The sequence below is a fragment of the Pseudorasbora parva genome, chromosome 14 (assembly GCF_024679245.1).
Source record: "Pseudorasbora parva isolate DD20220531a chromosome 14, ASM2467924v1, whole genome shotgun sequence".
In the NCBI taxonomy this organism is placed as follows: domain Eukaryota; kingdom Metazoa; phylum Chordata; class Actinopteri; order Cypriniformes; family Gobionidae; genus Pseudorasbora; species Pseudorasbora parva.
In genome coordinates this window covers 765,325-790,000 of record NC_090185.1, presented here as the reverse complement: position 1 = coordinate 790,000, position 24,676 = coordinate 765,325, and the positions used below count along the sequence as shown (strand labels likewise).

The 24,676-nt window shown below is 42.7% G+C and overlaps 2 protein-coding genes across 3 annotated transcripts in view; both read right to left on the bottom strand.

Moving 5' to 3' along the window:
* Window positions 1-5,022, bottom strand: part of celsr2 (cadherin, EGF LAG seven-pass G-type receptor 2) — a 114,692-nt gene extending 109,670 nt beyond the window's left edge. The window contains exons 1-2 of the mRNA XM_067416549.1: window positions 4,888-5,022; window positions 1-3,226 (exon numbers count right to left, since the gene is read on the bottom strand). The exon at window positions 1-3,226 is cut by the window's left edge and continues 402 nt beyond it. Coding sequence (XP_067272650.1) covers window positions 1-3,076 — 3,076 coding nt within the window. The 5' untranslated portion in view covers window positions 3,077-3,226; window positions 4,888-5,022. The remainder of the gene's footprint in view (window positions 3,227-4,887) is intronic.
* Window positions 5,023-5,737: 715 nt separating this feature from the next.
* Window positions 5,738-24,464, bottom strand: capzb (capping actin protein of muscle Z-line subunit beta). Of its 2 annotated transcripts, XM_067415149.1 has the most exons (10): window positions 24,275-24,464; window positions 18,999-19,088; window positions 17,749-17,870; window positions 16,657-16,770; window positions 16,442-16,583; window positions 16,178-16,294; window positions 9,477-9,542; window positions 9,310-9,386; window positions 6,958-7,052; window positions 5,738-6,117 (listed from the first exon to the last, which is right to left on the bottom strand). In XM_067415149.1, the coding sequence occupies exons 1-9, from the start codon at window positions 24,275-24,277 to the stop codon at window positions 6,959-6,961; spliced, it is 825 nt and encodes a 274-aa protein (XP_067271250.1). In that variant the 5' UTR covers window positions 24,278-24,464; the 3' UTR covers window positions 5,738-6,117; window position 6,958. The 2 variants fall into 2 exon arrangements, with proteins under 2 accessions (XP_067271250.1, XP_067271251.1); XM_067415150.1 differs by lacking the exon at window positions 6,958-7,052 and having other exon boundaries at window positions 24,275-24,461.
* Between the last annotated feature and the right edge of the window lie 212 nt (window positions 24,465-24,676).

Below are 24,676 nucleotides of genomic sequence, written 5' to 3'. Positions count from 1 at the left end.
GGAAAACCTCCGGAATGTTGCCTTCGACGATTTGGTACATGATTTGAGCGTTGCTGCCTTCGTCCGGATCCGAGGCGGATATGTGAGCCACGACAAGCCCGATGGGACTGTTCTCTTCCACGAAGATATCGAACTCGTCTTTCTCGAAAACTGGCGGATTGTCGTTTACATCCAAGATTATCACTTGAATGTCAATTGGCGTCTTTTGCGCCGGGATTCCTTTATCAACGGCGAACGCTTGGAGGTTGTAGACAGGCGTGTTTTCTCGGTCGAGACGCCGCAGAGTTCGTACGATCCCCGAGGTGGACTCGATAATAAAGTCTCCGTCGCCATCCTCTCCGCCTTGGAACGTGTAGAAAACGCGTCCGTTAAGCCCCGAGTCGCGGTCGGTCGCGGACACCTGCAGAACGCTTGAGAACACCGGAATGTCCTCCATGATTGATCCCAAGTAGCGGTCACGCAAAAACGCGGGCGAGTTATCGTTAACGTCGTTAACCAGGATCTCCAGGTAAGTCGTGTCGGATTTCTGCGGGATGCCGTTGTCTCGCGCCGTGATGGCGAGTGTGTACGAAACTTGATCTTCGTAGTCAAGCTCCATTTGCGTTGTCACGGCTCCGTTGTCCGGATCGATGCGGAACTGAGGAATGCTATCGTCCATGACGTACGTAATCCGAGCGTTTTCGCCCGTATCCTCGTCCGTAGCGCTAATCATAACCGCAGTTGTGCCGACCGGCCGATCCTCGTTAATGTTCACGGTGTAATGGGAGCTTTGGAAAACGGGGCGGTGTGTGTTAGCATCCGTGACGTTTACGTGAACCTTAGCCGTGTCAAATCGTGTTCCGTCCGACGCTGTTACCGTAAGCGCGTATTGCCTCTCAAGCTTGTAGTCCAGTGGGAGCGCGAGCGTTATCAAGCCTCCGCCGCTTTGGCTAGTTATAGAGAAGCGGTTTCTCGTATTCCCGCTGGAGATCTGATACGTCACAACGCTATTGATATCCTGATCGATGGCAGACACCGTGACGACACTCGTCCCCACCGCCGCATCCTCGTTCAGACGCATATAATACGCCTTCTGTGTAAACTCGGGGTTATTATCGTTGACGTCTAGAATGCTCATGCTAATGCTAGCGGATGAAGACATAGCTGGCGTTCCGTGGTCTCGCGCCTCTACGCCAAAGCTATAAAAATCTAGGCGTTCTCTGTCCAACTCTGAAGCTACGACTATCCAGCCTGTGCTGTTGTTGATGGCGAAGGGGAAGTCGGGCGTGGTTTCCGTGAGGCGGTATTCCAAACGGGAATTATCTCCCGCGTCAGCGTCTACGGCTTGAATGTGAATGACGGAATATCCGATCGGAACGTTTTCTAGAACCGTAGCCTGGAAAGGAGTGCTGACGAATATGGGGGCGTTGTCGTTAACATCAAGCACTTGGATTGTTACGAGGCCGCTAATGTTGGAGAGCGGCGGGCGTCCGCCATCTTGCGCGCGGATTCGAAGCGTGTACTCCTTGCTCATCTCGTAGTCAAGCTGGCTAACGAGGTCAAGTTTACCCGTTTGAGCGTCGATGTAGAACTGGCCCCTGGTGTTCCCGCTCATGATGCTAAAATGGACTACGGCGTTATTCCCGCGGTCCTGGTCTGTTGCGGTCACTTGCAGGATTTCTGTGTTCGGCGTCAAGTCTTCGGGAACTTGAACGATGTAGCGTTTCTCGCTAAACTGCGGTGCGTTATCGTTATCGTCCTCCACGACGATGTACACGGTTGCGGTTGCACTACGTGGGCCGGGGTCGCGCCCTTGGTCATTCGCTTCGACCAGCAGCACGTAGGATTCGACAGTTTCGCGGTCGACCAAACCTCGTGTGCGAATAACGCCAGAGCGAGAATCGATCTCGAACACGTCGCTAGTCCCGTTGTTGTGCAAATGATACAAAATGTTCCCATTGACGGGAGCATCGCCATCCGTGGCTCGCACTGTTAGCACCTCGTAGCCGATCTCCAGATTTTCGCGCACGCTCTCTTTATAGTCCTGCTGCTCGAAGACAGGATCATGATCGTTCGTATCGCTAACCGTTACGGTGAGAGTCGCCATGGCTGTACGCCGTGGCGTTCCGTGATCCACAGCCGTGATTTTGAACACATGCGTGTCTTTCGTTTCTCTGTCTAGGATCTCCACAGTGGAAACGATTCCGCTCGCTGGGTCAACGGCAAAAAGATTATTGGACCGACTATCAAAAAGGGCCTCTAAGAAGTACTCCAGCCTGCCGGCGTCACCCTCATCCGGGTCAACTGCTTTTAAAACGACAACAAAAGTCCCGGATGGTTGGTTCTCTGGAACGGACACCTGATACATGGGAGGCTGAAACTGAGGGTTATTGTTGACATTTCTTCGCCTCCTGCTCAGCAGGCCAGAGTTTGAGCGCGCGGCCTTCTGAAGTAACTTCCTCAGGTGTGTTTGTGTGAAAGGACCGCGACCGATGCGCCACTGCGCATGCGCAACACCCGCGCGTCCCACGCAACGCAGTTTAAACTCCAACAGAGCGTCACGAGTGAAACACAAGGGAGCGGAAGTAAACAGACGCCCGTCGGAGACGTAAAACGATGAAGTACCGGTTACGTTACAGTGCGTGGGGTTGCCCGGTAACACATCAAGCACACTGAATACAGCAGCGTCTGCCTCGCGGCACTCTGAAGCATCTATTAAACTTATAATCTCCACGTCCAGTTGTTCTTCCCGTTGCCGTTTGCTCGTGCAGTTTTTTCCGTGAACGTGCACGTTATACCGGCTGGTTAGAAGGTGTCTAAACCCGGACGCGTCCGCGCAGTCCACGACCGCGTACACAGCGAACGGGTTCAGAAGAACCGAGTTGCAGTTCAAAGCGCCAGAGAAAGTGAGCACTCCCGCGTCCGCGCGCAGAAAACTCTCCGCGAACCGGGGCATGATGAGCTGGTCCAGCGCGCAGGAGCCGGTGGCGATCGCGGTGCCCGGTCCCGCGTCCTCACGCACGTGAACAACGAAACAATCCGCGAGCCACGGGAGTTTACACCACCCGATAACGAAGAGCAACAAACCCCACTTCATCGCTGCTCCACGGTGAGGGAATTACATCCAGTTTCCTCTCTGAAAGTTGGCGTGTGGAGTCTCCATGCTGATCCACGCACTGCGGTCACGCACACACACCTCCAGTGGAAACAGCTCGGGAATACGGGGAGGGGGATCATTAACATAAACCTGATTCAGAGAGAGAGAGAGAGAGAGAGAGAGAGAGAGGGGCAGAGAGAGGGGGTTGGTGGCAGTGGGGCAGATCTTAAAAGGGCAACTGCCCCACGAGACACCCCGCCGATCCTATTCAGAAAATATCTGCTCTGGAGAAGAACATCCAGCCATTTTACTGAATAAAGAACGCAATAAAATATTGAATTTGTCGTCGAAAGAGCGTTGAAGTTGCATGTAATAAAAGTGCACTTAACAGAGAAGCATGCAAGTTCCAGAAAAGCTATAAAGATAGATAACATCTCTTAAATCCTCAACAAACGTTTAATAGAATCTCTTTAACGTTACCGCAGAATCATATATGGGACGTTATTTGTTTTAAAAAACGTTACTAATACAGAACGTTCCTCAAAATTAATATTAATTCAATAATTGCAAAATTATCAAATGGAATGTTAACGTTCTTACAACCAATAAAAAGTTTAAAAAAAAAAAAAAAAAAAAAAAAAAAGACCGTTACGTTCAAAAATCCATTAAACCGCCAAATAGGCTAATTAAAAACCTGACGCTTGTGGTTTGGTTGGGTTATCTGTTTATTCATTAATAAATTACATAATGGCACAAAATATAAAAATAACTCTCGCTGGGTTGTTTCAACCCATTGGGTCAATATAGACAATTGATTTAATAAAATAATGTTGGTTTTTTTGACCCAAACATGGGTGTAAACAAGCCAGCATTTATTTATTTATTTATTTATTTATTTATTTATTTATTTATTTATTGTGTGAACCCATTGTAGACGGTTAAAAAAATGACCGTTATTTTCCAAATCCATTAAACCGCCAAAGAATAGGCTAATAAAAAAATAGCTTCTTTATATAACAAAATAAATAACCTATCAAAACCACAAGCGTTATAACGCTTGTGGTTTTGATAGGTTATTAATTTTGTTTATGATGTGCATAACCGCACAAAATATAAAAAAAAAACACTCGCTGGTTTGTTTCAACCTGTCAACTATGGGCAAAAACAATAACAATAACAATATATATATAATAATATATATACAATATATATATATATATATATATATATATATATATATATATATATATATATATATATATATATATATATATATATATATATATATATATTATATATATATATATATTTTTTTTTTTTTTTACAAACCCAACGGTGGTTAATATTATAAACCTATTAACCACCGTTGGGTTTGTCCAAATTTGACTCACACATAAACAACCCAGAATTTTGGTTTAGAGTGAAATAAGTAATTCATTTTAAAATAGACTATAGAGCAAAACAAACAAAACACATATCCGTATATTCAGGTTTCCCGCGCGTGTGTTTTGTGTAACTGTTAAAATATTTTATGATTTGATCAGCTCGGCTTGATATGAAACTTGATGTTATCTTTTGGCGCCTCCTGGTGTCCCGAACATGTCAGCGCATGCGCATTATTCAGTTTTTACCTCAAGTAAAATATATTATCGTTGAGTGTTTTTATGTGGTACATAATATTTAAATACCATTACGGTTTAATATTAACACTTGGGCGAAGCGTTCAAATCAACAGCTGTGCAGGCGTTTGTTGGCCCATCGAAAGAGAGCTCCGTTCAACTGGATGATGATCTACTTAACCTTTAACTTACATCACAGATGAGTGTTGATGAACTCCACCGGATATTCATGCAGGAAAATGATGTAGGCTGATGATCGCGAACTATACTTTTTTTTGATATACTCTAATCTGCCCAGCAACGCCTCGGGAAAGACTCGCGCGCTTTTTCCCCTCAGGATAAAAAAAATAGATAACTATTGAAAGTAATCAAAATAATGACAAAGAATTAATATGTTCTAGAAAGTCGTAAAAACAAACAGTTTGAAACCGTCAACTACTCATTTATTGACGCTATAGATTTGTCCATAGCATGTCTTAAGTCCCCTTCACCAACCACAGATTTACAATGTGATTATTTATATTAAGATATAATCAGGTAATCACCAGAGAAAATGAGAGATGTGTGTATAATCCATGACAACTGACTGGACATTATCCGGGCAAATGAATAATACAATTATAATTGACTTTATAACATAGACTGTAATTTTTTTTAATGAATTTATACATGTGAGATGATAAGCACCAAAGCATTCGACAGTAAGACCTTTTAAACACACAACACAGGTCGTTTTTTTCTGTTTTTATTGTTGCTGGAGGCCCTAAATCAACAATCTGTAAGCTTTACAAAAAAACAACCCAAAAAAAAAAAAAAAAAAACGTGACAAATAATAATCCACCCCAAAGAAACAACGAAATCGTCTGACGCTCCCAGATGGACAGAGAGAGACAGGAGGAATATGTTTGCTGCTTTTGTTAATGACACAGATATTCAACACACACTCACACACGCGCACACACACATCTGTGTAAACAAAATAAACGTTTAATATTAACAGTAATATTAATGGTAAAGGTCATAATACATGTATATTTATTTATATATATTTATATATTCATCCGTCTCTCGCGTTTATTTCTGACTAGGGTGGAGAAAACGTGTTCTATTATGGCGGAAGCAAAGCTCCGCCCCCACTGTGATGTCATCAATCAGACAGAATAATAATACTACATGATTACAGACCAGAGAGACAGACAGGCAAAGAGAGAGACAGGTGCAGTGAAAAGCAGCTGAAATACAAAAACAAAAAGCCTTTATTCCTTGGTTTCCCACGGGCAGACAGACAGATGTGAGGTGGAGAGACAGATGGGAGAGAGAGACGGGCGTCTCTAGCTCTGCTGTTTGCGTTGGCTAAGCGCTATCATCAGGTCGTTCTTCAGAGCCTCCTGCTTCGATTTATCCGCCAGCGTCTGGACACTCCTGGAAACCACCCGGGAAAAAACACATGAGAGAGGAACACACACACACGTCAATCAACCGCATGAATCTGCACGGGCATCTCACACATTAATACGGGTGAGCTGTACCCAGAATGCACCTGCATGCAGTTAGTGTGTTTGTTAAAGGAACACTCCACTGTTTTTAGAAATAGCGCTTGTTCAACATCTCTCCTACATTTAGATATGTGGCCGAATGCATTTGTGTCTCCGTGCATGCTTTGTTTTAGTTTCGCCGCTAGCTTAGCTTAGCATAATGAATGGAATCCTATGTTGCCAGTTAGCATGTCCCGAGTAAAAGTGATCACACAAAAAAACACCCACCTAATAACTTCGTATTTCACAATGAGTGCAAAAAGCGATGCAGATTACGACTAGGTGATTTCCTAGGCAGATATTGACCTGGGACTATATTATGGGGAAGCAGAGGAATCGCTATTTGTACTCATTGTGAATGTTTATTTATTATTTATTTAGTTAACAAAGACCATACACAACACAGAGTTAGTGCCAGAGTTAGCTAAGATAGCTAATTTGCATCTGCGGTCCATACGAAGGCCACAAGAAGTAATTAGGTGGGTTTTTTTGGATCACTTTTACTCGGGACATGCTATCTGGCAACATAGGATTCCATTCATTATGCTAAGCTAAGCTAGCACCGACCCTGCCAAACTAAAACATGCACTGAGACAAAAAGGCATTTGCCCACATATCTAAATGTAGGAGAGAAGTTGAATAAGCCCTATTTCTAAAAATGGCGGAGTGTTCCTATAAGGAGTCGCCCAGGCAAACACACACACACACACACGCAAACGCCTCTGACCCTAGTCAATGTAGATCTGACGCTGGGTCAGAACCTGAGAGAGCTCCCGCTGCAACTGACGGTACTTTTGATTATCAGGAAGAGACTCGATAGATCTGGAGTCGCCGAGAGAGAGACAGAGAGAGAGAGAGAGAGAGCGAGACAGGTGAGAGACAGACAGGAATATGAGGAAAGCTCAACAGGAACGAATCCATTTGCGACTAGAGCAGTCAAAACAAACACACTGGAGTAAACGACTCTTAAAGCCCAACTGTTGTGGTTCCTGTGAGAAACGTGGGATGGAAATGCAGAATTCCTGATTATTAGAAGGAAAACTAGAGAAAGAGAACAAATCTATTCAGTTCCGGCTGGCTGAGTCAAATCCAAATGACTCTTCTGAACCAGTTCATTCCAGAAGAATCACTCATGCTGACCGGTGAACAGCTTACAATCCAAAACTATTATGAAATATAGCGGACATGTTACAAAAAAGACATTTAATCCTAATAAAATGACTAAAGCATATAATAAAGGTACTAAAAATAACATGAAAAGTAAAAAAATAAAAGCTTATAATAAAAACAACACTGATCTGAGGTGATTAAGGACAGTGAGTCACGATTTATGAGTCTCAAGTACAATGGTACGAGTTGTTCGTTCATTCGGCGTTTGAACACGAGCGAATCAAGAACTGTGTCCAGGTCAGTTACTCATGACTCAGATTTGTGAGTCAGTCGGTTCATTAAAAGAATCACTCTCGAATCGGTTCACTCTAGTCGTTGGTTTATTTTAAGTTAGAACCTGAATGAATCAAAAACTCTGTCCGGTTCAGGGAGTCATCAGATGGACTCTGATTTGAGAGTCGGTTCATTAAAAGAATCATTCATTGATGAATCAGATCATTTTAGTTGTTGGTTCATTTTGAGTTTGAACACGAGCTAAACTGTGTCCAGTGAGTCATCAGATAGATTCTCCATCAGTGAATCGGTTCATTAAACGAATCCCTTATTGCTTAATCGGATCACTCTACTCGGTTCATGTTGAGTTTGAAGATAAGCGAATCAAGAATTGTGTCCAGTTCAGTGAGTCATCAGATGGACTCTCCATAAGTGAGTCACATTTGTGAGTTGGATCATTGAAAGACTCACTCATTGATTAATCGGATCACTCTAATTGGTTCATGTTGAGTTTGAAGACAAGCGAATCAAGAACTCTGTCCAGTTCAGTGAGTCATCCAATGGACTCTCCATCAGTGAATCAGGATTGTGAGTTGGATCATTGAAAGACTCACTCATTGATTAATCGGATCACTCTACTTGGTTCATGTTGAGTTTGAAGACAAGCGAATCAAGAACTGTGTCCAGTTCAGTGAGTCATCCAATGGACTCTCCATCAGTGAATCAGGATTGTGAGTTGGATCATTGAAAGACTCACTCATTGATTAATCGGATCACTCTACTTGGTTCATGTTGAGTTTGAAGACAAGCGAATCAAGAACTGTGTCCAGTTCAGTGAGTCATCCAATGGACTCTCCATCAGTGAATCAGGATTGCGAGTTGGATCATTGAAAGACTCACTCATTGATTAATCGGATCACTCTACTTGGTTCATGTTGAGTTTGAAGACAAGCGAATCAAGAACTGTGTCCAGTTCAGTGAGTCATCCAATGGACTCTCCATCAGTGAATCAGGATTGTGAGTTGGATCATTGAAAGACTCACTCATTGATTAATCGGATCACTCTACTTGGTTCATGTTGAGTTTGAAGACAAGCGAATCAAGAACTGTGTCCAGTTCAGTGAGTCATCCAATGGACTCTCCATCAGTGAATCAGGATTGTGAGTTGGATCATTGAAAGACTCACTCATTGATTAATCGGATCACTCTACTTGGTTCATGTTGAGTTTGAAGACAAGCGAATCAAGAACTGTGTCCAGTTCAGTGAGTCATCAGATGGACTCTCCATAAGTGAGTCACATTTGTGAGTCAGTTCATTAAGAGAACCACTCATTCATGAATCAGTTCACTCCAGTTGTAGGTTCATTTTTAAGTTTGAACACGAGTGAATCAAGAACTGTGTGCAGTTCAGTGAGTCATTAGATGGATTCTCCATAAGTGAATCAGATTTGTGAGTTGATTCATTAAAATAATCACTCATTCATGAATCGTTGTTCATTTTAAGTTTGAACACAAGTGAATCAAGAACTCCCGTTCAGTGAGTCATCAGATGGACTCTCCATGACTGGTTTGGGAGTCATGATTCGAATCACTCAGTTCATTAAAAGAATCGCACCTTCATGTAAAGTGTGTACGGTGTGTGTGTGTGTGTGTATGTGAAGTGTGTACGATGTGTGTGTGAGGGACGCTGGCGTACCTTAGGCCGTTGACGATGTCCTTGGTCTTGCCGAAGTAAATCTCGTTGAGAGTGGAGCGGATCTTGTTCTCCATGTCCTGACACACACACACAGGTTCAGCATTTATGACGACACATGTAACCTAATCTAGCACAGAAGTGTGTGTGTGTGTGTGTGTGTGTCTCACCTCCACCAGGCGGCCGATGTTGGCGATGTGAGGGGAGGATTCACCGACCGTCTCATCTTTCTCCATCTGATCAGACGTGGACAAAGCACTTCATTACTCGAGTAAAGTAACAGCACTGCTGGTCTAATATTACTCCGTTACAAGTGAAAGTTGTAAAAACTGATTTTTACTGGAGTAAAAGTACAGAAGTATTTGTTTACAAAAGTACTAAAGTATCAGAAGTACATTCCCTTTTTTATGGCAACGCTAGGGCCGAGCGATATATCGTTATCGTATCTATATCTAGATAGGAATTTTCAAGATAGTACTATCGAAAAAAGCAACGATATCGACGATATAGATTTCCTCTCTCCGCGCTCGCCCTGCACACGTGTTACGAGTGCCCTTGAATACACACCGCTAAAGCCAGTGCACACACACTACAGGGATGTGAGGGGGGGCGGCGTTTCCATGGTGACGCGTCATTGCTGGTCACGTGACACACCGCCTTTATGTCATTTTCCTTTTTTATTCAGAATATTCACAAATGTATTCGCTATGGCATGACATATCTGATATTCCGATTGTCAAATACATGCGAGTGGACGTGTATTGTTGTTTAAACCATAGATCTGTATACGTAGATACCTCATTCGAACGCTCCAGGCATGTTGACGAGCCGCCATTTTAGAACGGTCAACACACGTCAACACTTCAGATGCTGTCAATCATCACTCGCTTAAAAAAAAAAAAAAAGAACACTGCGCCTGCGCAGCCGCTGTGAAACTCTGTAAACCGGCGCGATTTAACTTCCCGAAGAAACCGGAGACGTTTGTGTTAGTTTAGCAATTATAATGTTTGGAAAATGGTGGACGGCTAACGGATCTACACAAAAACACGTAACATTTGTTAGTTACAGGCTTCATGGTTTGAATTTCAACAGAATTCAAGAACTGGAAACAAACATTGACCCTTGTAAAGTGTTTAAATCAAACTAAATGTAAGAGTACTTAAAGAAGAGGAACCGACATATTTCCGCTGTTCTCGAGCCCTTCTGTCAGCGAGTCTGGAGTCTGTTTTTGCCGCGCTGCATTAAAGCCACGGTGCAGACATGAAAGATAACCGATTTCACCATAACATCATGTAGTGTAGTGCACAATCACAACATCCAGCACTGCGAAATAAATAATAAAATACACGAAAACACATCACTGCCAGACGATGTTGCCCAAACTTCCAAGGCCGGTTTAAATGATTAAACTAAGCGTATCTTAACTTTGTTACATTTTATCAAGTGAACGACTTATACAGCATATTATATGCCTGTGTGTTTGGGTATTTGCAGCAGATATATGCTGCCCGTCAAGCACATCTCGGGGGAGAACACCGGCACATGACAGAATGGCCGATATTATAGTCTGTGTAAAACACGTTTCAGGTGCGAGTGATCAGCGAGGCAAGCGCTGCATGACTGCCCAACAGACGGGCGTCGGGTGCGCGCGGCTCCCGCTCTCCATATGCACTGCTCCTGACCTGTCAGTCATAGCTTGCGCGTGGAGTGTGACATTTGAATGGTCATAAAGCGTGTTCGCGACCGGCTTTGACCGTTCTAAAATGGTGGACGGCTAACGATGGCGTTAGTTGAGCTGTATGCGCGATGGCCGCCGCCGGGTTAGTTTGTGCCGCAGACGCAGTTCAGAGAATCGGATCTGTTGGATATACAACCTCTATGTTAACAACACGCAAATTCACCCACTTCTCCCGAATACTGAAAAGTAAGCGGCTGGTGAACTGGGAATAGAAAAGAGTAAACACTGAAGTTACTTACACAATGTGTGTGTCTGATATGAATGTGTCGAATTATAATGGTAAGGATTATTATTACCTCTTCCAGAGATCAGTGTGTATTTTACAAACTCTAAATGTATTGTTTTTTTTAGTACTTATATTAATTTATATTCACATAAATTCACATAAGTACTAAAATAAAGTTGTTTGAAACCTAAAATAAACAGTATGTGGTTGAAAACACTGAAAAGTTGTAATATATGACAGCTCTGAGCGCGCCTGTCTGATCGTGATGCACTTGATCATTCGCAGGGCCAGTCTCTGATTACAGCGGTGTGGTGATGATTACAGCGGTGTGGTGATGATTGCAGCGGTGTGGTGATGATTACAGCGGTGTGGTGATGATTACAGCGGTGTGGTGATGATTACAGCGGTGTGGTGATGATTACAGCGGTGTGGTGATGATTGCAGCGGTGTGGTGATGATTGCAGCGGTGTGGTGATGATTACAGCGGTGTGATGATTACAGCGGTGTGGTGATGATTACAGCGGTGTGGTGATTACAGCGGTGTGGTGATGATTGCAGCGGTGTGGTGATGATTACAGCGGTGTGGTGATGATTGCAGCGGTGTGGTGATGATTACAGCGGTGTGGTGATGATTACAGCGGTGTGGTGATGATTGCAGCGGTGTGGTGATGATTGCAGCGGTGTGGTGATGATTACAGCGGTGTGGTGATGATTACAGCGGTGTGGTGATGATTGCAGCGGTGTGGTGATGATTACAGCGGTGTGGTGATGATTACAGCGGTGTGGTGATGATTGCAGCGGTGTGGTGATGATTACAGCGGTGTGGTGATGATTACAGCGGTGTGGTGATGATTACAGCGGTGTGGTGACGATTACAGCGGTGTGGTGACGATTACAGCGGTGTGGTGACGATTACAGCGGTGTGGTGACGATTACAGCGGTGTGGTGACGATTACAGCGGTGTGGTGGTGATTACAGCGGTGTGGTGGTGATTACAGCGGTGTGGTGGTGATTACAGCGGTGTGGTGATCACAGCGGTGTGGTGACGATTACAGCGGTGTGGTGATCACAGCGGTGTGGTGATCACAGCGGTGTGGTGATCACAGCGGTGTGGTGATCACAGCGGTGTGGTGATCACAGCGGTGTGATGATTACAGCGGTGTGGTGATTACAGCGGTGTGGTGATTACAGCGGTGTGGTGATTACAGCGGTGTGGTGATTACAGCGGTGTGGTGATTACAGCGGTGTGGTGACGATTACAGCGGTGTGGTGATCACAGCGGTGTGGTGATCACAGCGGTGTGGTGATCACAGCGGTGTGGTGATCACAGCGGTGTGGTGATCACAGCGGTGTGGTGATTACAGCGGTGTGGTGATTACAGCGGTGTGGTGATTACAGCGGTGTGATGATTACAGCGGTGTGGTGATTACAGCGGTGTGGTGATTACAGCGGTGTGGTGATTACAGCGGTGTGGTGATTACAGCGGTGTGGTGATTACAGCGGTGTGATGATTACAGCGGTGTGATGATTACAGCGGTGTGGTGATTACAGCGGTGTGGTGATCACAGCGGTGTGGTGATTACAGCGGTGTGGTGATTACAGCGGTGTGGTGATTACAGCGGTGTGGTGATGATTACAGCGGTGTGGTGATGATTACAGCGGTGTGGTGGTGATTACAGCGGTGTGGTGGTGATTACAGCGGTGTGGTGGTGATTACAGCGGTGTGGTGATGATTACAGCGGTGTGGTGACGATTACAGCGGTGTGGTGATGATTACAGCGGTGTGGTGGTGATTACAGCGGTGTGGTGATGATTACAGCGGTGTGGTGATTACAGCGGTGTGGTGATTACAGCGGTGTGGTGATTACAGCGGTGTGGTGGTGATTACAGCGGTGTGGTGGTGATTACAGCGGTGTGGTGGTGATTACAGCGGTGTGGTGGTGATTACAGCGGTGTGGTGATTACAGCGGTGTGGTGGTGATTACAGCGGTGTGGTGGTGATTACAGCGGTGTGGTGATTACAGCGGTGTGGTGATTACAGCGGTGTGGTGATTACAGCGGTGTGATGATTACAGCGGTGTGGTGATTACAGCGGTGTGATGATTACAGCGGTGTGGTGATTACAGCGGTGTGGTGATTACAGCGGTGTGGTGATCACAGCGGTGTGGTGATCACAGCGGTGTGGTGATTACAGCGGTGTGGTGATTACAGCGGTGTGGTGATTACAGCGGTGTGGTGATTACAGCGGTGTGGTGATTACAGCGGTGTGATGATTACAGCGGTGTGGTGATTACAGCGGTGTGGTGATTACAGCGGTGTGGTGATCACAGCGGTGTGGTGATCACAGCGGTGTGGTGATTACAGCGGTGTGGTGATTACAGCGGTGTGGTGATTACAGCGGTGTGGTGATTACAGCGGTGTGATGATTACAGCGGTGTGGTGATTACAGCGGTGTGATGATTACAGCGGTGTGGTCGGACGTGCCAAAGGCTGAAAAACAATCCGTTTTCTGACACAAATTTTTTAAATGTAGGGTTAAATCTTTTTAATTTTCTGAGAAATGCTTGGTTTTCACCAAACACGTGGTCATATCGTATTGTATCGATATCGAGATATGAAATTTTGTCCATATCGTTCAGCCCTAGTCAGCACATTATTGTATTATAGTTAGGGGTGCACCGATCCGACTTTTTCAGTCCCGATACCGATGCCTGGGCTTTGTGTATCTGTCGATACCCGATACCGATCCGATACTATTGTTAAATTAATAATAAACTGTACACCTTCCTTGAAGAGACTAAAGGCACCAGACTTTACTAAATCAAGATAATAAGACAAAATAACAGATGTATGCAAAGTGTTGAATTCTTATTTATTTAAAAAAACAATTGTGCATTCAAATCTAAAATATAATTTAGGGCTCGACATTAAGCATGCTCATGTCTCTCCTTCGAATAAGTAAAATGGGCATTCACTTGTCCGAGTAAAAAATGTGCTTGTCTGGAAAAAAGTTAGATTTGTGTGTGTGTGTGTGTGTGTGTTGTAAATATAACTTATTCTGAAGCAATATTCACTCACAGTCAGTGTTCAATCAGCTTTGACATATTTCAAATCTGCATATTTGTGATATTTTACCTTTATAAATGGCATTTTCCCCTAATCTTATTAAATATAAGCTATGCTTCAGGTTTTATATTATATTCTTAAATTTGATCTATACATTAAATTAAAATAAGAAACTATAGGGATGTTACCAATCAAATTAAATGATTTACCCAGAAAAATTACTACTGCATTAAATAATGTTATGTGATTTGTATTTATGAATACACAAAATAAATGTTAAAAAATTTAGGAAACTAAACCACCAGTAGGTGGCAGTAGGTGAGTCTTAATGAGTGAGTCATTGAGTCATTAATTCAAACGATTCATTCAAACGACTGATTCCTTTAAGAATGAGGCAGTCGTTTACGAACAGGTTATTGAGTCTTTGATTCAACCACTGAATCATTCAGAACACGTGAGATGTGTTATGGTTCTGCTGTTTGGAACTATTTTCACAGCTGAAATAGAACAAAAAGACTCAATATTGCATCTAAAATGTAAGTAACTAATGTTAATGATTGTTTATGGAGCTGTCATAGGAAATCAGTGACATTTTCAATCGTGATGGTATTCAGGGAAACAGCACATTTGGTTGTGTGATGTTGTTTAACTGTTTCATATGTTATAAAGATAAAACGTAACATTTTGAATGTTTGCCGAAATTACTATGTGTGAGCGGCGCTTTTTTATTTCTCCTCAAGATGCGCGAACGTCAACAGCGTGTCGTTACCGTCAGTTCATTACATTAGCATTATCAGTCACTTACACTAAAGTCATCCTTTGCATAGTGCAAAGTCAGTTGCTGAGCTGTATTGTCCACTCCTTTAGTGTTTGCTGAGCTGCAGGAATGCAGCGTGCTCATGGTGTTTCTGGATTAAATTGGTAGTATTGCCGACAGACGAACTAGTTGGCGTGGTAAACATAAAATATCTCTACACATCCGACTCTCTGGCTCGCTCCATGTTGCTTCGAGCACGCGACACACGTGAAACTGACGAATGACGTAGGGTTCTGCTGCGAAAAAACAAAAAAACAAACACCTGGATCGGCCTGTGGATCTGTTCATTTTTCCGATCCCCGATCCGGCTTTGTCGTCAGTATCGCGGCCGATATCCGATCCTAATATCGGATCGGTGCACCCCTAATTATAGTTGTATAAATGCACATTATGCCATCATGGTTTAAGCCAGTCAGTGACGCTCCATCTGACACACTAGCAGACGACTAACTTAAACTCATTTAAATACTTGTAGAAAAGTTACAAAGCTGCTGTCACTTTAAGGCCGAATGCACGGATCCAATACACTGATACACATCTGATATTCTCACACTGTTCACCTTCACTGAAGACAGAATCAACTTTGTTTATGTGAATCCTCCACTAAATGAGCATTTGGACATCCGTCTTCTTCCATTTTGCTCTAAACTATAAATCAGTGTTTAATAAATGCTGTGAAATCATTGAACTTCACGAGACTCTACAAGAGTGATTCCTGAAAGGCTTTCTGCAAAAACCCAAACACCTTTTAAAGAAGAAAAAAATCATCACTGACTTTCAAAGCTGCGACAGAAACGACTTTCCACTTCGAGGACCTTGATAGAAATGTAGTGGAGTAAAGAGGACGATATTTGTCTTTCAGATGGAGTGAAGTTAAAGTCAGAAGATTACAGAAAAAATAATACTCCAGTAAAGCACAGAGACTCAAACAGTGAACTTCAGTACAGGACTCGAGGAAATGAGCTGAGGGACTGTCCAGATCTGTACACACACACACACACACACACACACACACACGCCGCACCTGTCGGGTCAAGCTTCCGCCCAGGTTCATGGTTCCAGAGCCGGTTTTGGTGGTCTGCAGCCACAGCATGACGGTGGACGTGAGTTTATAGTGAGCTGTGCGGCCGCTGGACTTCTCCTGAAACACACACACACACACACACACACCATCCAGATGTCACTACACGACTCTTCCTGAATGTCTCACACGCACACACACGCGCTCTCACTCGCACGCTTTGGGAGTTGATTTCTCACGCTCACACACACACACACACACACTCACCTGCACCTCCACCACATGGATGGAGTCCCAGCATCCCTTGATCTTCTTGGAGCCGTCTCCGGCCTTCTTAATGAGGATGACGCCGGCGAATCCGTGGTCCAGATCCCACAGGTAGACGGAGGAAACCCCGCCCTCGAAGTACCTGTGGGAGGAGCAGAGCGCGTCAGCCAACGGTAGCGCGGCAGCGGAGGGGAGGGGGCGGGGCTTGTACTCACAGGTCTCTGTATTGGTCGAAGGCGTTGTTTGCCTCCACCTCCAGCTTACGCAGGCGCGCGGACGGCATGGCACCATCGTCGATCGGAGGCTCGTATTTATTACTCCAGGGGGATCTGACACACACACACACACACATTAATTTACTACGGTTTTAATGGTTTCGTTAAATGTTATTAAATAAAAAAGCGTCTAATTGAAATCATGAAACTTGTACAATTCAACAACCGATTAAATGTTTTCTTAGGGCACAATGAGGTGCCTTCTATTTTCCCAAATTACTTTTACATTTTTCTGGATTTCTTTTTTTTTTTTCACAGATTACATTATTTCATGGATTACATTTTTCCCACAGATTACTTTTTTCTTGGATTACATTTTTCCCACAGATTACTTTTTTAAGTATACCTTATTCTTCACAGATTCCTTTTTGTTTTCCTTTTTTCTTCCCTGTATCACGTTCCCCCCATTTTTATTTTAATGAATGATATTCTTCTTCACAGATTACTTTTTCTTAGATTACTTTTTTCTTGGATTACATTTTCCATTGAGTATATTTTCTTCATGAATTACTTTTTTTTCAAAGATAAATTTTTTCATGGATTTTTTTTCTTTCTTGGATTACATTTTTCTTCATGGATTACATTTTTTCTGTTTTAATCCTCTTGCATTTTACATTTTAATGGTTAAATTAAATGTCAGTAATCAAAAAGCATGTCTAACTAATTATAATGAAATGTAAGCAATTTAAATAAAAAAGTTGCCCTATTAAATACATTTTATTTTCCCATATTCCTTTTTCCAGATTCTGTTATCCAATGGTTTAACTAAACTTTAATAACCAAATAGCGTGTTTAATCAACTGAATCCAAAAAAACTTTAAGTTAAATTTATCAAAACGTTAAAAAATAATAGGATGCTATTTAATGTTTGATTTTTTCAGAAATGTTGTTGTTTTAAGTTTTCTGGGATTGTGACTTAACACAATATTAATTAAAAACAATAGGAATCAATCTTTAAAAACTTAAATCAAATATTAAAGTAATGGCGTGTTGTTTTGTCGTACGAGCGTGTGATTGGCTGAGCAGACGGACCTGTAGGAGTCGCCGTCGCGGTTGTAGTCGCACAGCAGATAGTCTTTGCCTACGACTTTATCACGAGCGATCTTCAGCGGCTGATCCACGGACGACAGCAGGTCTTCACACAGGCTGGGCACCTACACACACACACACACAAATTACTGACCGTCTCACACACTCGTTACTGACCGTCTCACACACACACACACACACACACACACACACTTACACTTCCTCACTCCTGCTGCGTGACTGACACCAGCACTAATAACCACTAACAACTTCAGCATGGACGGAACACTGAGGGTCAAAGGTCAAGAGCTCAGCACAACCCAAACACTCAGAACATGCTCTATCACAATCTTCATTAAATTACATAAAGGGCAAACTAAATCTTTAAAGATTTTTGATCAAATATGAAACATTTTAAAAAGTGTTTAAATATTTTATTTAATCTTTATTTCAACTATAAATTTGAAATGTGTATGGCAACTGAAATGTGTTTTTTTGACAAAAGCCTGAACACATTTAAATCACACTTATATATGGAAAATGTTCTAAAAGAATAATAATGACAAAAGGCTGTCAGCCCATCTCAGAACAAAGCTTCGAACCGTTATGAGTCAGTGAATCGATTCATGATTCGGATCACATGTCAAACTGCTGAAATCACATGACTTTGGCGATCCGAATCATGAATCGATTCACTGACTCATAACGGTTCGAATCATGAATCGATTCACTGACTCATAACGGTTCGAATCATGAATCGATTCACTGACTCATAACGGTTCGAATCATGAATCGATTCACTGACTCATAACGGTTCGAAGCTTTGTTCTGAAATCGGCCATCCCTATACAAGTCGTTATTTAGTGTTTTTGCGCACTAACTCTATTCTGGCCTCTTCATCAATGATTGTAGAGCCGCTGTAGTGAGATGGGCTTTGTAACGACGTCTTTAGTGCCTTTATGGGTCTTGAGAGAGGAAATGACATTGGTGTCAATGAAGGCCTTTCTGAGCCATCGGATTTCAACACTAATATCTTCATCTGTGTGTGAAGATGAGCGGAGGTCTGACGGCTGGCCAACCACAGGAGGAATTAATCACACTATTTACATTTTTATTTTTTGAAATTTCATTTACCCTTGTTTATGAGAAAATTTCAATGAAAACGGACAACACACACACGGCCTCTCACACACACACACGGGTCTCTTACACACTCACAGCTGTGTCTCGCATACACATACACACACACTCACCAGGTCGATAAGGTCACTGAGGTTCTTCTCGATCTGCTGTGGAGGCAAACGCCTCATCAGGTCCAGCGCACAGTCCAACTGCTGCTCGTTCTGAAACACACACACACGTCAGAACACACACCATCAGTTATTCTTCAAGGACATATTAAACTCATCAGGTGACAAAAACACTTTCCATTCTCCAAAGAATCCTGACATACACTTTTATTATATTACACTGCTTTACACTGGAGTGATATTACACTGCTTTACACTGGAGTGATATTACACTGCTTTACACTGGAGTGATATTACACTGCTTTACACTGGAGTGATATTACACTGCTTTACACCGGAGTGATATTACACTGCTTTACACTGGAGTGATATTACACTGCTTTACACCGGAGTGATATTACACTGCTTTACACCGGAGTGATATTACACTGCTTTACACCGGAGTGATATTACACTGCTTTACACCGGAGTGATATTACACTGCTTTACACTGGAGTGATATTACACTGCTTTACACCGGAGTGATATTACACTGCTTTACACCGGAGTGATATTACACTGCTTTACACTTTACACTGGAGTGATATTACACTGCTTTACACTGGAGTGATATTACACTGCTTTACACTGGAGTGATATTACACTGCTTTACACTGGAGTGATATTACACTGCTTTACACTGGAGTGATATTACACTGCTTTACACTGGAGTGATATTACACTGCTTTACACCGGAGTGATATTACACTGCTTTACACCGGAGTGATATTACACTGCTTTACACTGGAGTGATATTACACTGCTTTACACCGGAGTGATATTACACTGCTTTACACCGGAGTGATATTACACTGCTTTACACTGGAGTGATATTACACTGCTTTACACCGGAGTGATTTTACACTGCTTTACACTGGAGTGATATTACACTGCTTTACACCGGAGTGATATTACACTGCTTTACACCGGAGTGATATTACACTGCTTTACACCGGAGTGATATTACACTGCTTTACACTGGAGTGATATTACACTGCTTTACACCGGAGTGATATTACACTGCTTTACACCGGAGTGATATTACACTGCTTTACACTGGAGTGATATTACACTGCTTTACACCGGAGTGATATTACACTGCTTTACACCGTTTACACCGGAGTGATATTACACTGCTTTACACCGGAGTGATTTTACACTGCTTTACACTGGAGTGATATTACACCGCTTTACACTGGAGTGATATTACACCGCTTTACACTGGAGTGATATTACACTGCTTTACACTGGAGTGATATTACACTGCTTTACACTGGAGTGATATTACAATGCTTTACACCGTTTACACCGGAGTGATATTACACTGCTTTACACCGGAGTGATATTACACTGCTTTACACCGGAGGGATATTACACTGCTTTACACCGGAGGGATATTACACTGCTTTACACCGGAGGGATATTACACTGCTTTACACTGGAGTGATATTACACTGCTTTACACCGTTTACACCGGAGTGATATTACACTGCTTTACACCGGAGTGATATTACACTGCTTTACACCAGAGGGATATTACACTGCTTTACACCGGAGTGATATTACACTGCTTTACACCGGAGTGATATTACACTGCTTTACACCGGAGTGATATTACACTGCTTTACACCGGAGTGATATTACACTGCTTTACACCGGAGTGATATTACACTGCTTTACACCGGAGTGATATTACACTGCTTTACACTGGAGTGATATTACACTGTTTTACACCGGAGTGATATTACACTGCTTTACACTGAAGTGATATTACACTGCTTTACACCGGAAGTGATATTACACTGCTTTACACCGGGAGTGATATTACACTGCTTTACACTGGAGTGGTATTACACTGCTTTACACCGGAGTGATATTACACTGCTTTACACCGGAGTGATATTACACTGCTTTACACCGGAGTGATATTACACTGCTTTACACTGGAGTGATATTACACTGCTTTACACCGGAAGTGATATTACACTGCTTTACACTGGAGTGATATTACACTGCTTTACACCGGAGTGATTTTACACTGCTTTACACTGGAGTGATATTACACTGCTTTACACTGGAGTGATATTACACTGCTTTACACTGGAGTGATATTACACTGCTTTACACTGGAGTGATATTACACTGCTTTACACCGTTTACACCGGAGTGATATTACACTGCTTTACACCGGAGTGATATTACACTGCTTTACACCGGAGGGATATTACACTGCTTTACACCGGAGGGATATTACACTGCTTTACACCGGAGGGATATTACACTGCTTTACACTGGAGTGATATTACACTGCTTTACACCGTTTACACCGGAGTGATATTACACTGCTTTACACCGGAGTGATATTACACTGCTTTACACCGGAGGGATATTACACTGCTTTACACCGGAGGGATATTACACTGCTTTACACCAGAGTGATATTACACTGCTTTACACTGGAGTGATATTACACTGCTTTACACAGTTTACACCGGAGTGATATTACACTGCTTTACACCGGAGTGATATTACACTGCTTTACACCGGAGGGATATTACACTGCTTTACACTGGAGTGATATTACACTGCTTTACACCGTTTACACCGGAGTGATATTACACTGCTTTACACCGGAGGGATATTACACTGCTTTACACCAGAGTGATATTACACTGCTTTACACTGGAGTGATATTACACTGCTTTACGCTGGAGTGATATTACACTGCTTTACACTGGAGTGATATTACACTGCTTTACGCTGGAGTGATATTACACTGCTTTACACCGGAGTGATATTACACTGCTTTACACCGGAGTGATATTACACTGCTTTACACCGTTTACACCGGAGTGATATTACACTGCTTTACACTGGAGTGATATTACACTGCTTTACACTGGAGTGATATTACACTGCTTTACACTGGAGTGATATTACACTGCTTTACACCGGAGTGATATTACACTGCTTTACACCGGAGTGATATTACACTGCTTTACACCGGAGTGATATTACACTGCTTTACACCGGAGGGATATTACACTGCTTTACACCGGAGTGATATTACACTGCTTTACACCGGAGTGATATTACACTGCTTTACACCGGAGTGATATTACACTGCTTTACACCGGAGTGATATTACACTGCTTTACACCGGAGTGATATTACACTGCTTTACACCGGAGTGATATTACACTGCTTTACACCGGAGTGATATTACACTGCTTTACACTGGAGTGATATTACACTGCTTTACACTGGAGTGATATTACACTGCTTTACACTGGAGTGATATTACACTGCTTTACACCGGAGTGATATTACAATATTTCCATATTGGACTCAAGAGACGCAGACTCATCTAAACAGCTTTAGCAACACCTCCCGCTCCTGACACCCAATGTAAACTCGAGGGGTCAAAGGTCACAAGGGATCCAAACCACCTGCTCCGGGCCTAAACCTGGTGCGTCGCCGTCCAAACATGAAGCCGCACATCAGTCTAGTGGTTTAACTTTTTCCTTACATCTGAGGATATATCTCACACACACACCTGACCGGTACTCAAACCCCCAATAAAACGCCCCGTACATCAATAATAATCCTTCAAATATTGACCACACTCTAAACTACAAACCCCAAAGATCTGAAACTAAACCAGGGTTTGCTAAAGTCTGAGACGAGAATTCTTGCGATTTTATTATTAAAATAAGATTGATTGTTGATTAAAGTTTATACTGCCTGACTTCAGTGTGTGTGTGATTATTAGTGCAGCTTCAATATATAAATATAGTAATATAACGATCTGGCAAAGTGTGGGAAAGTTTCACAAAACTACAAAGCAAGAACGTTGTCGTGTGCAATACAGCACTTAAAGATGAAACATCCCTAGCTGAAGCTAACTAATTAGCGGAAAATCTCTTTATTAATGAAGGCAATACTACTAATAATAGTAATAATGATTTTCAGCTGGAAGAGAACCGAATATTTAAACAATGTTTAGAAAGCAATTGTGTGTGAAATCTGAAAAATCTGAGATAACTTAAAGAGAATAACCTGTTTAGTTGGCTCAAAGTTCATTTAACAACCATTTCAAAGAGCTTAAGTTATTTTCTTTTGTGTATTATAGTTAGGATATGTATACCTCAATGTTTTAACTAAATGAATAATCGTTTGAAACGTACTGATTAGTCGTCAATGATGATGGCAATAATCGACGATCAGTCGATTAATCGTTCTAATAATCGGCAGATTAATCTGTTCTCGGAAACATTTGGGATGATGCACACAAGACAACATGATATATAACACTGATCTAGTGGATTCTGGGTATTTTAATTTAAAAAATCTTACACATTGTGCCTTTAACTCAAAACTCCCAAACTAAACAAAACAAACACTGAAGACACAACCCAATATATATATACACACACAGTAAAAAAAACTATTGTCAGTTTAACTTAAAAAAGTAAGAAACCTGGTTGCCTAAAAATGTTGTTAATATAGGAGTTAATATAATGGAAATTAGTTATTATAAGGAGCCATAAGGAAATTGGTTTAATAAATAGAAACTCAAAATATTATTGTATCTTAACCACATACATTTAAAAAATGTTGTAAAAATGTTCACTGCATTATTACAAATAAAACACAATTACACAATATGTTTACAAAAGCTTTTAATACTATTTTAATAAAGGGTGATGCCAATTCTCAAAAATGTTCATTGTATTATCTCAAATTTAAGGCAACCAGGTAACTTACTTTTTAATATTTTTTTACAGTATATATATATTAAACTAAATCCCTCACACACTAAACAAAACCCCAGTTATAACAGCCAAACCCCTTACACACTAAACCCCCCGAGAGTTACTCACACACACACACACACACACACACACACACACAGCTGACAGATAAACTCATTAATACTCAATCTATAGATCAAAACTCTCTCTAAAGCTCACGACCACTACAACAACAAACCCCGAGAGCGCTCAAGACAGTGTTTGCAGTTGTTCTGCGTTTTTTGAAGGATTCAGGGAGTGTGTGTGTGTGTGTGTGTGTGTGTGTGTGTGTGTGTGTGTGTGTGTGTGTGTGTGTGTGTGTGTGTGTGTGTGTGTGTGTGTGTGTGTGTGTGTGTGTGTGTGTGTGTGTGTGTGTGTGTGTGTGTTCGGCTCGGGTTCTGGAGGCGCTGCGCGGCTCTTCCTAAAACGGGCATCGGCCCATCTCACCATGTCTGCGGCGCTCGGGCGCGGTTTCTGCGGGGCTGAGGGCGGCGGCGGCGGGTTCGGCTCCGGTTCGGCTCGGTTCGGTTCGCTGTGCGGGTCGCTCTCGGTCTGTCTGGACGCGGTTCGGCTTCGACTCTCTGACGGAACCCAGCCCTGTCAGCGCTTCACTTCCTCATCCGGGCTCCAGCGGGGGAGGGGCGCGATGCATATCCGGGTCATTCCGCTGTAATGCAGCGCGGACCAATCACAGGCGCTTCAGTAAGGCATGGCCAAATATAGAAGAACAGGGGCGTGGCTGAACCTAGGAGGGCGGGGCGCGGGCGGTAGGGGGCGTCAGAGAGCAACGAGTAAACATGTCTCAAGACTTCACCATTTACAGAACATTCATCTAGTTTTCAGTTAAAC

Coding starts and splice junctions, on each gene's coding strand:
- capzb (XM_067415149.1), bottom strand. Junction 16,295..16,441: donor TCCATGTGGTGGAGGTGCAG/GTGAGTGTGTGT, acceptor TGTGTGTTTCAG/GAGAAGTCCAGCGGCCGCAC. Junction 7,053..9,309: donor GACATCGTCAACGGCCTAAG/GTACGCCAGCGT, acceptor CGGCGACTCCAG/ATCTATCGAGTCTCTTCCTG.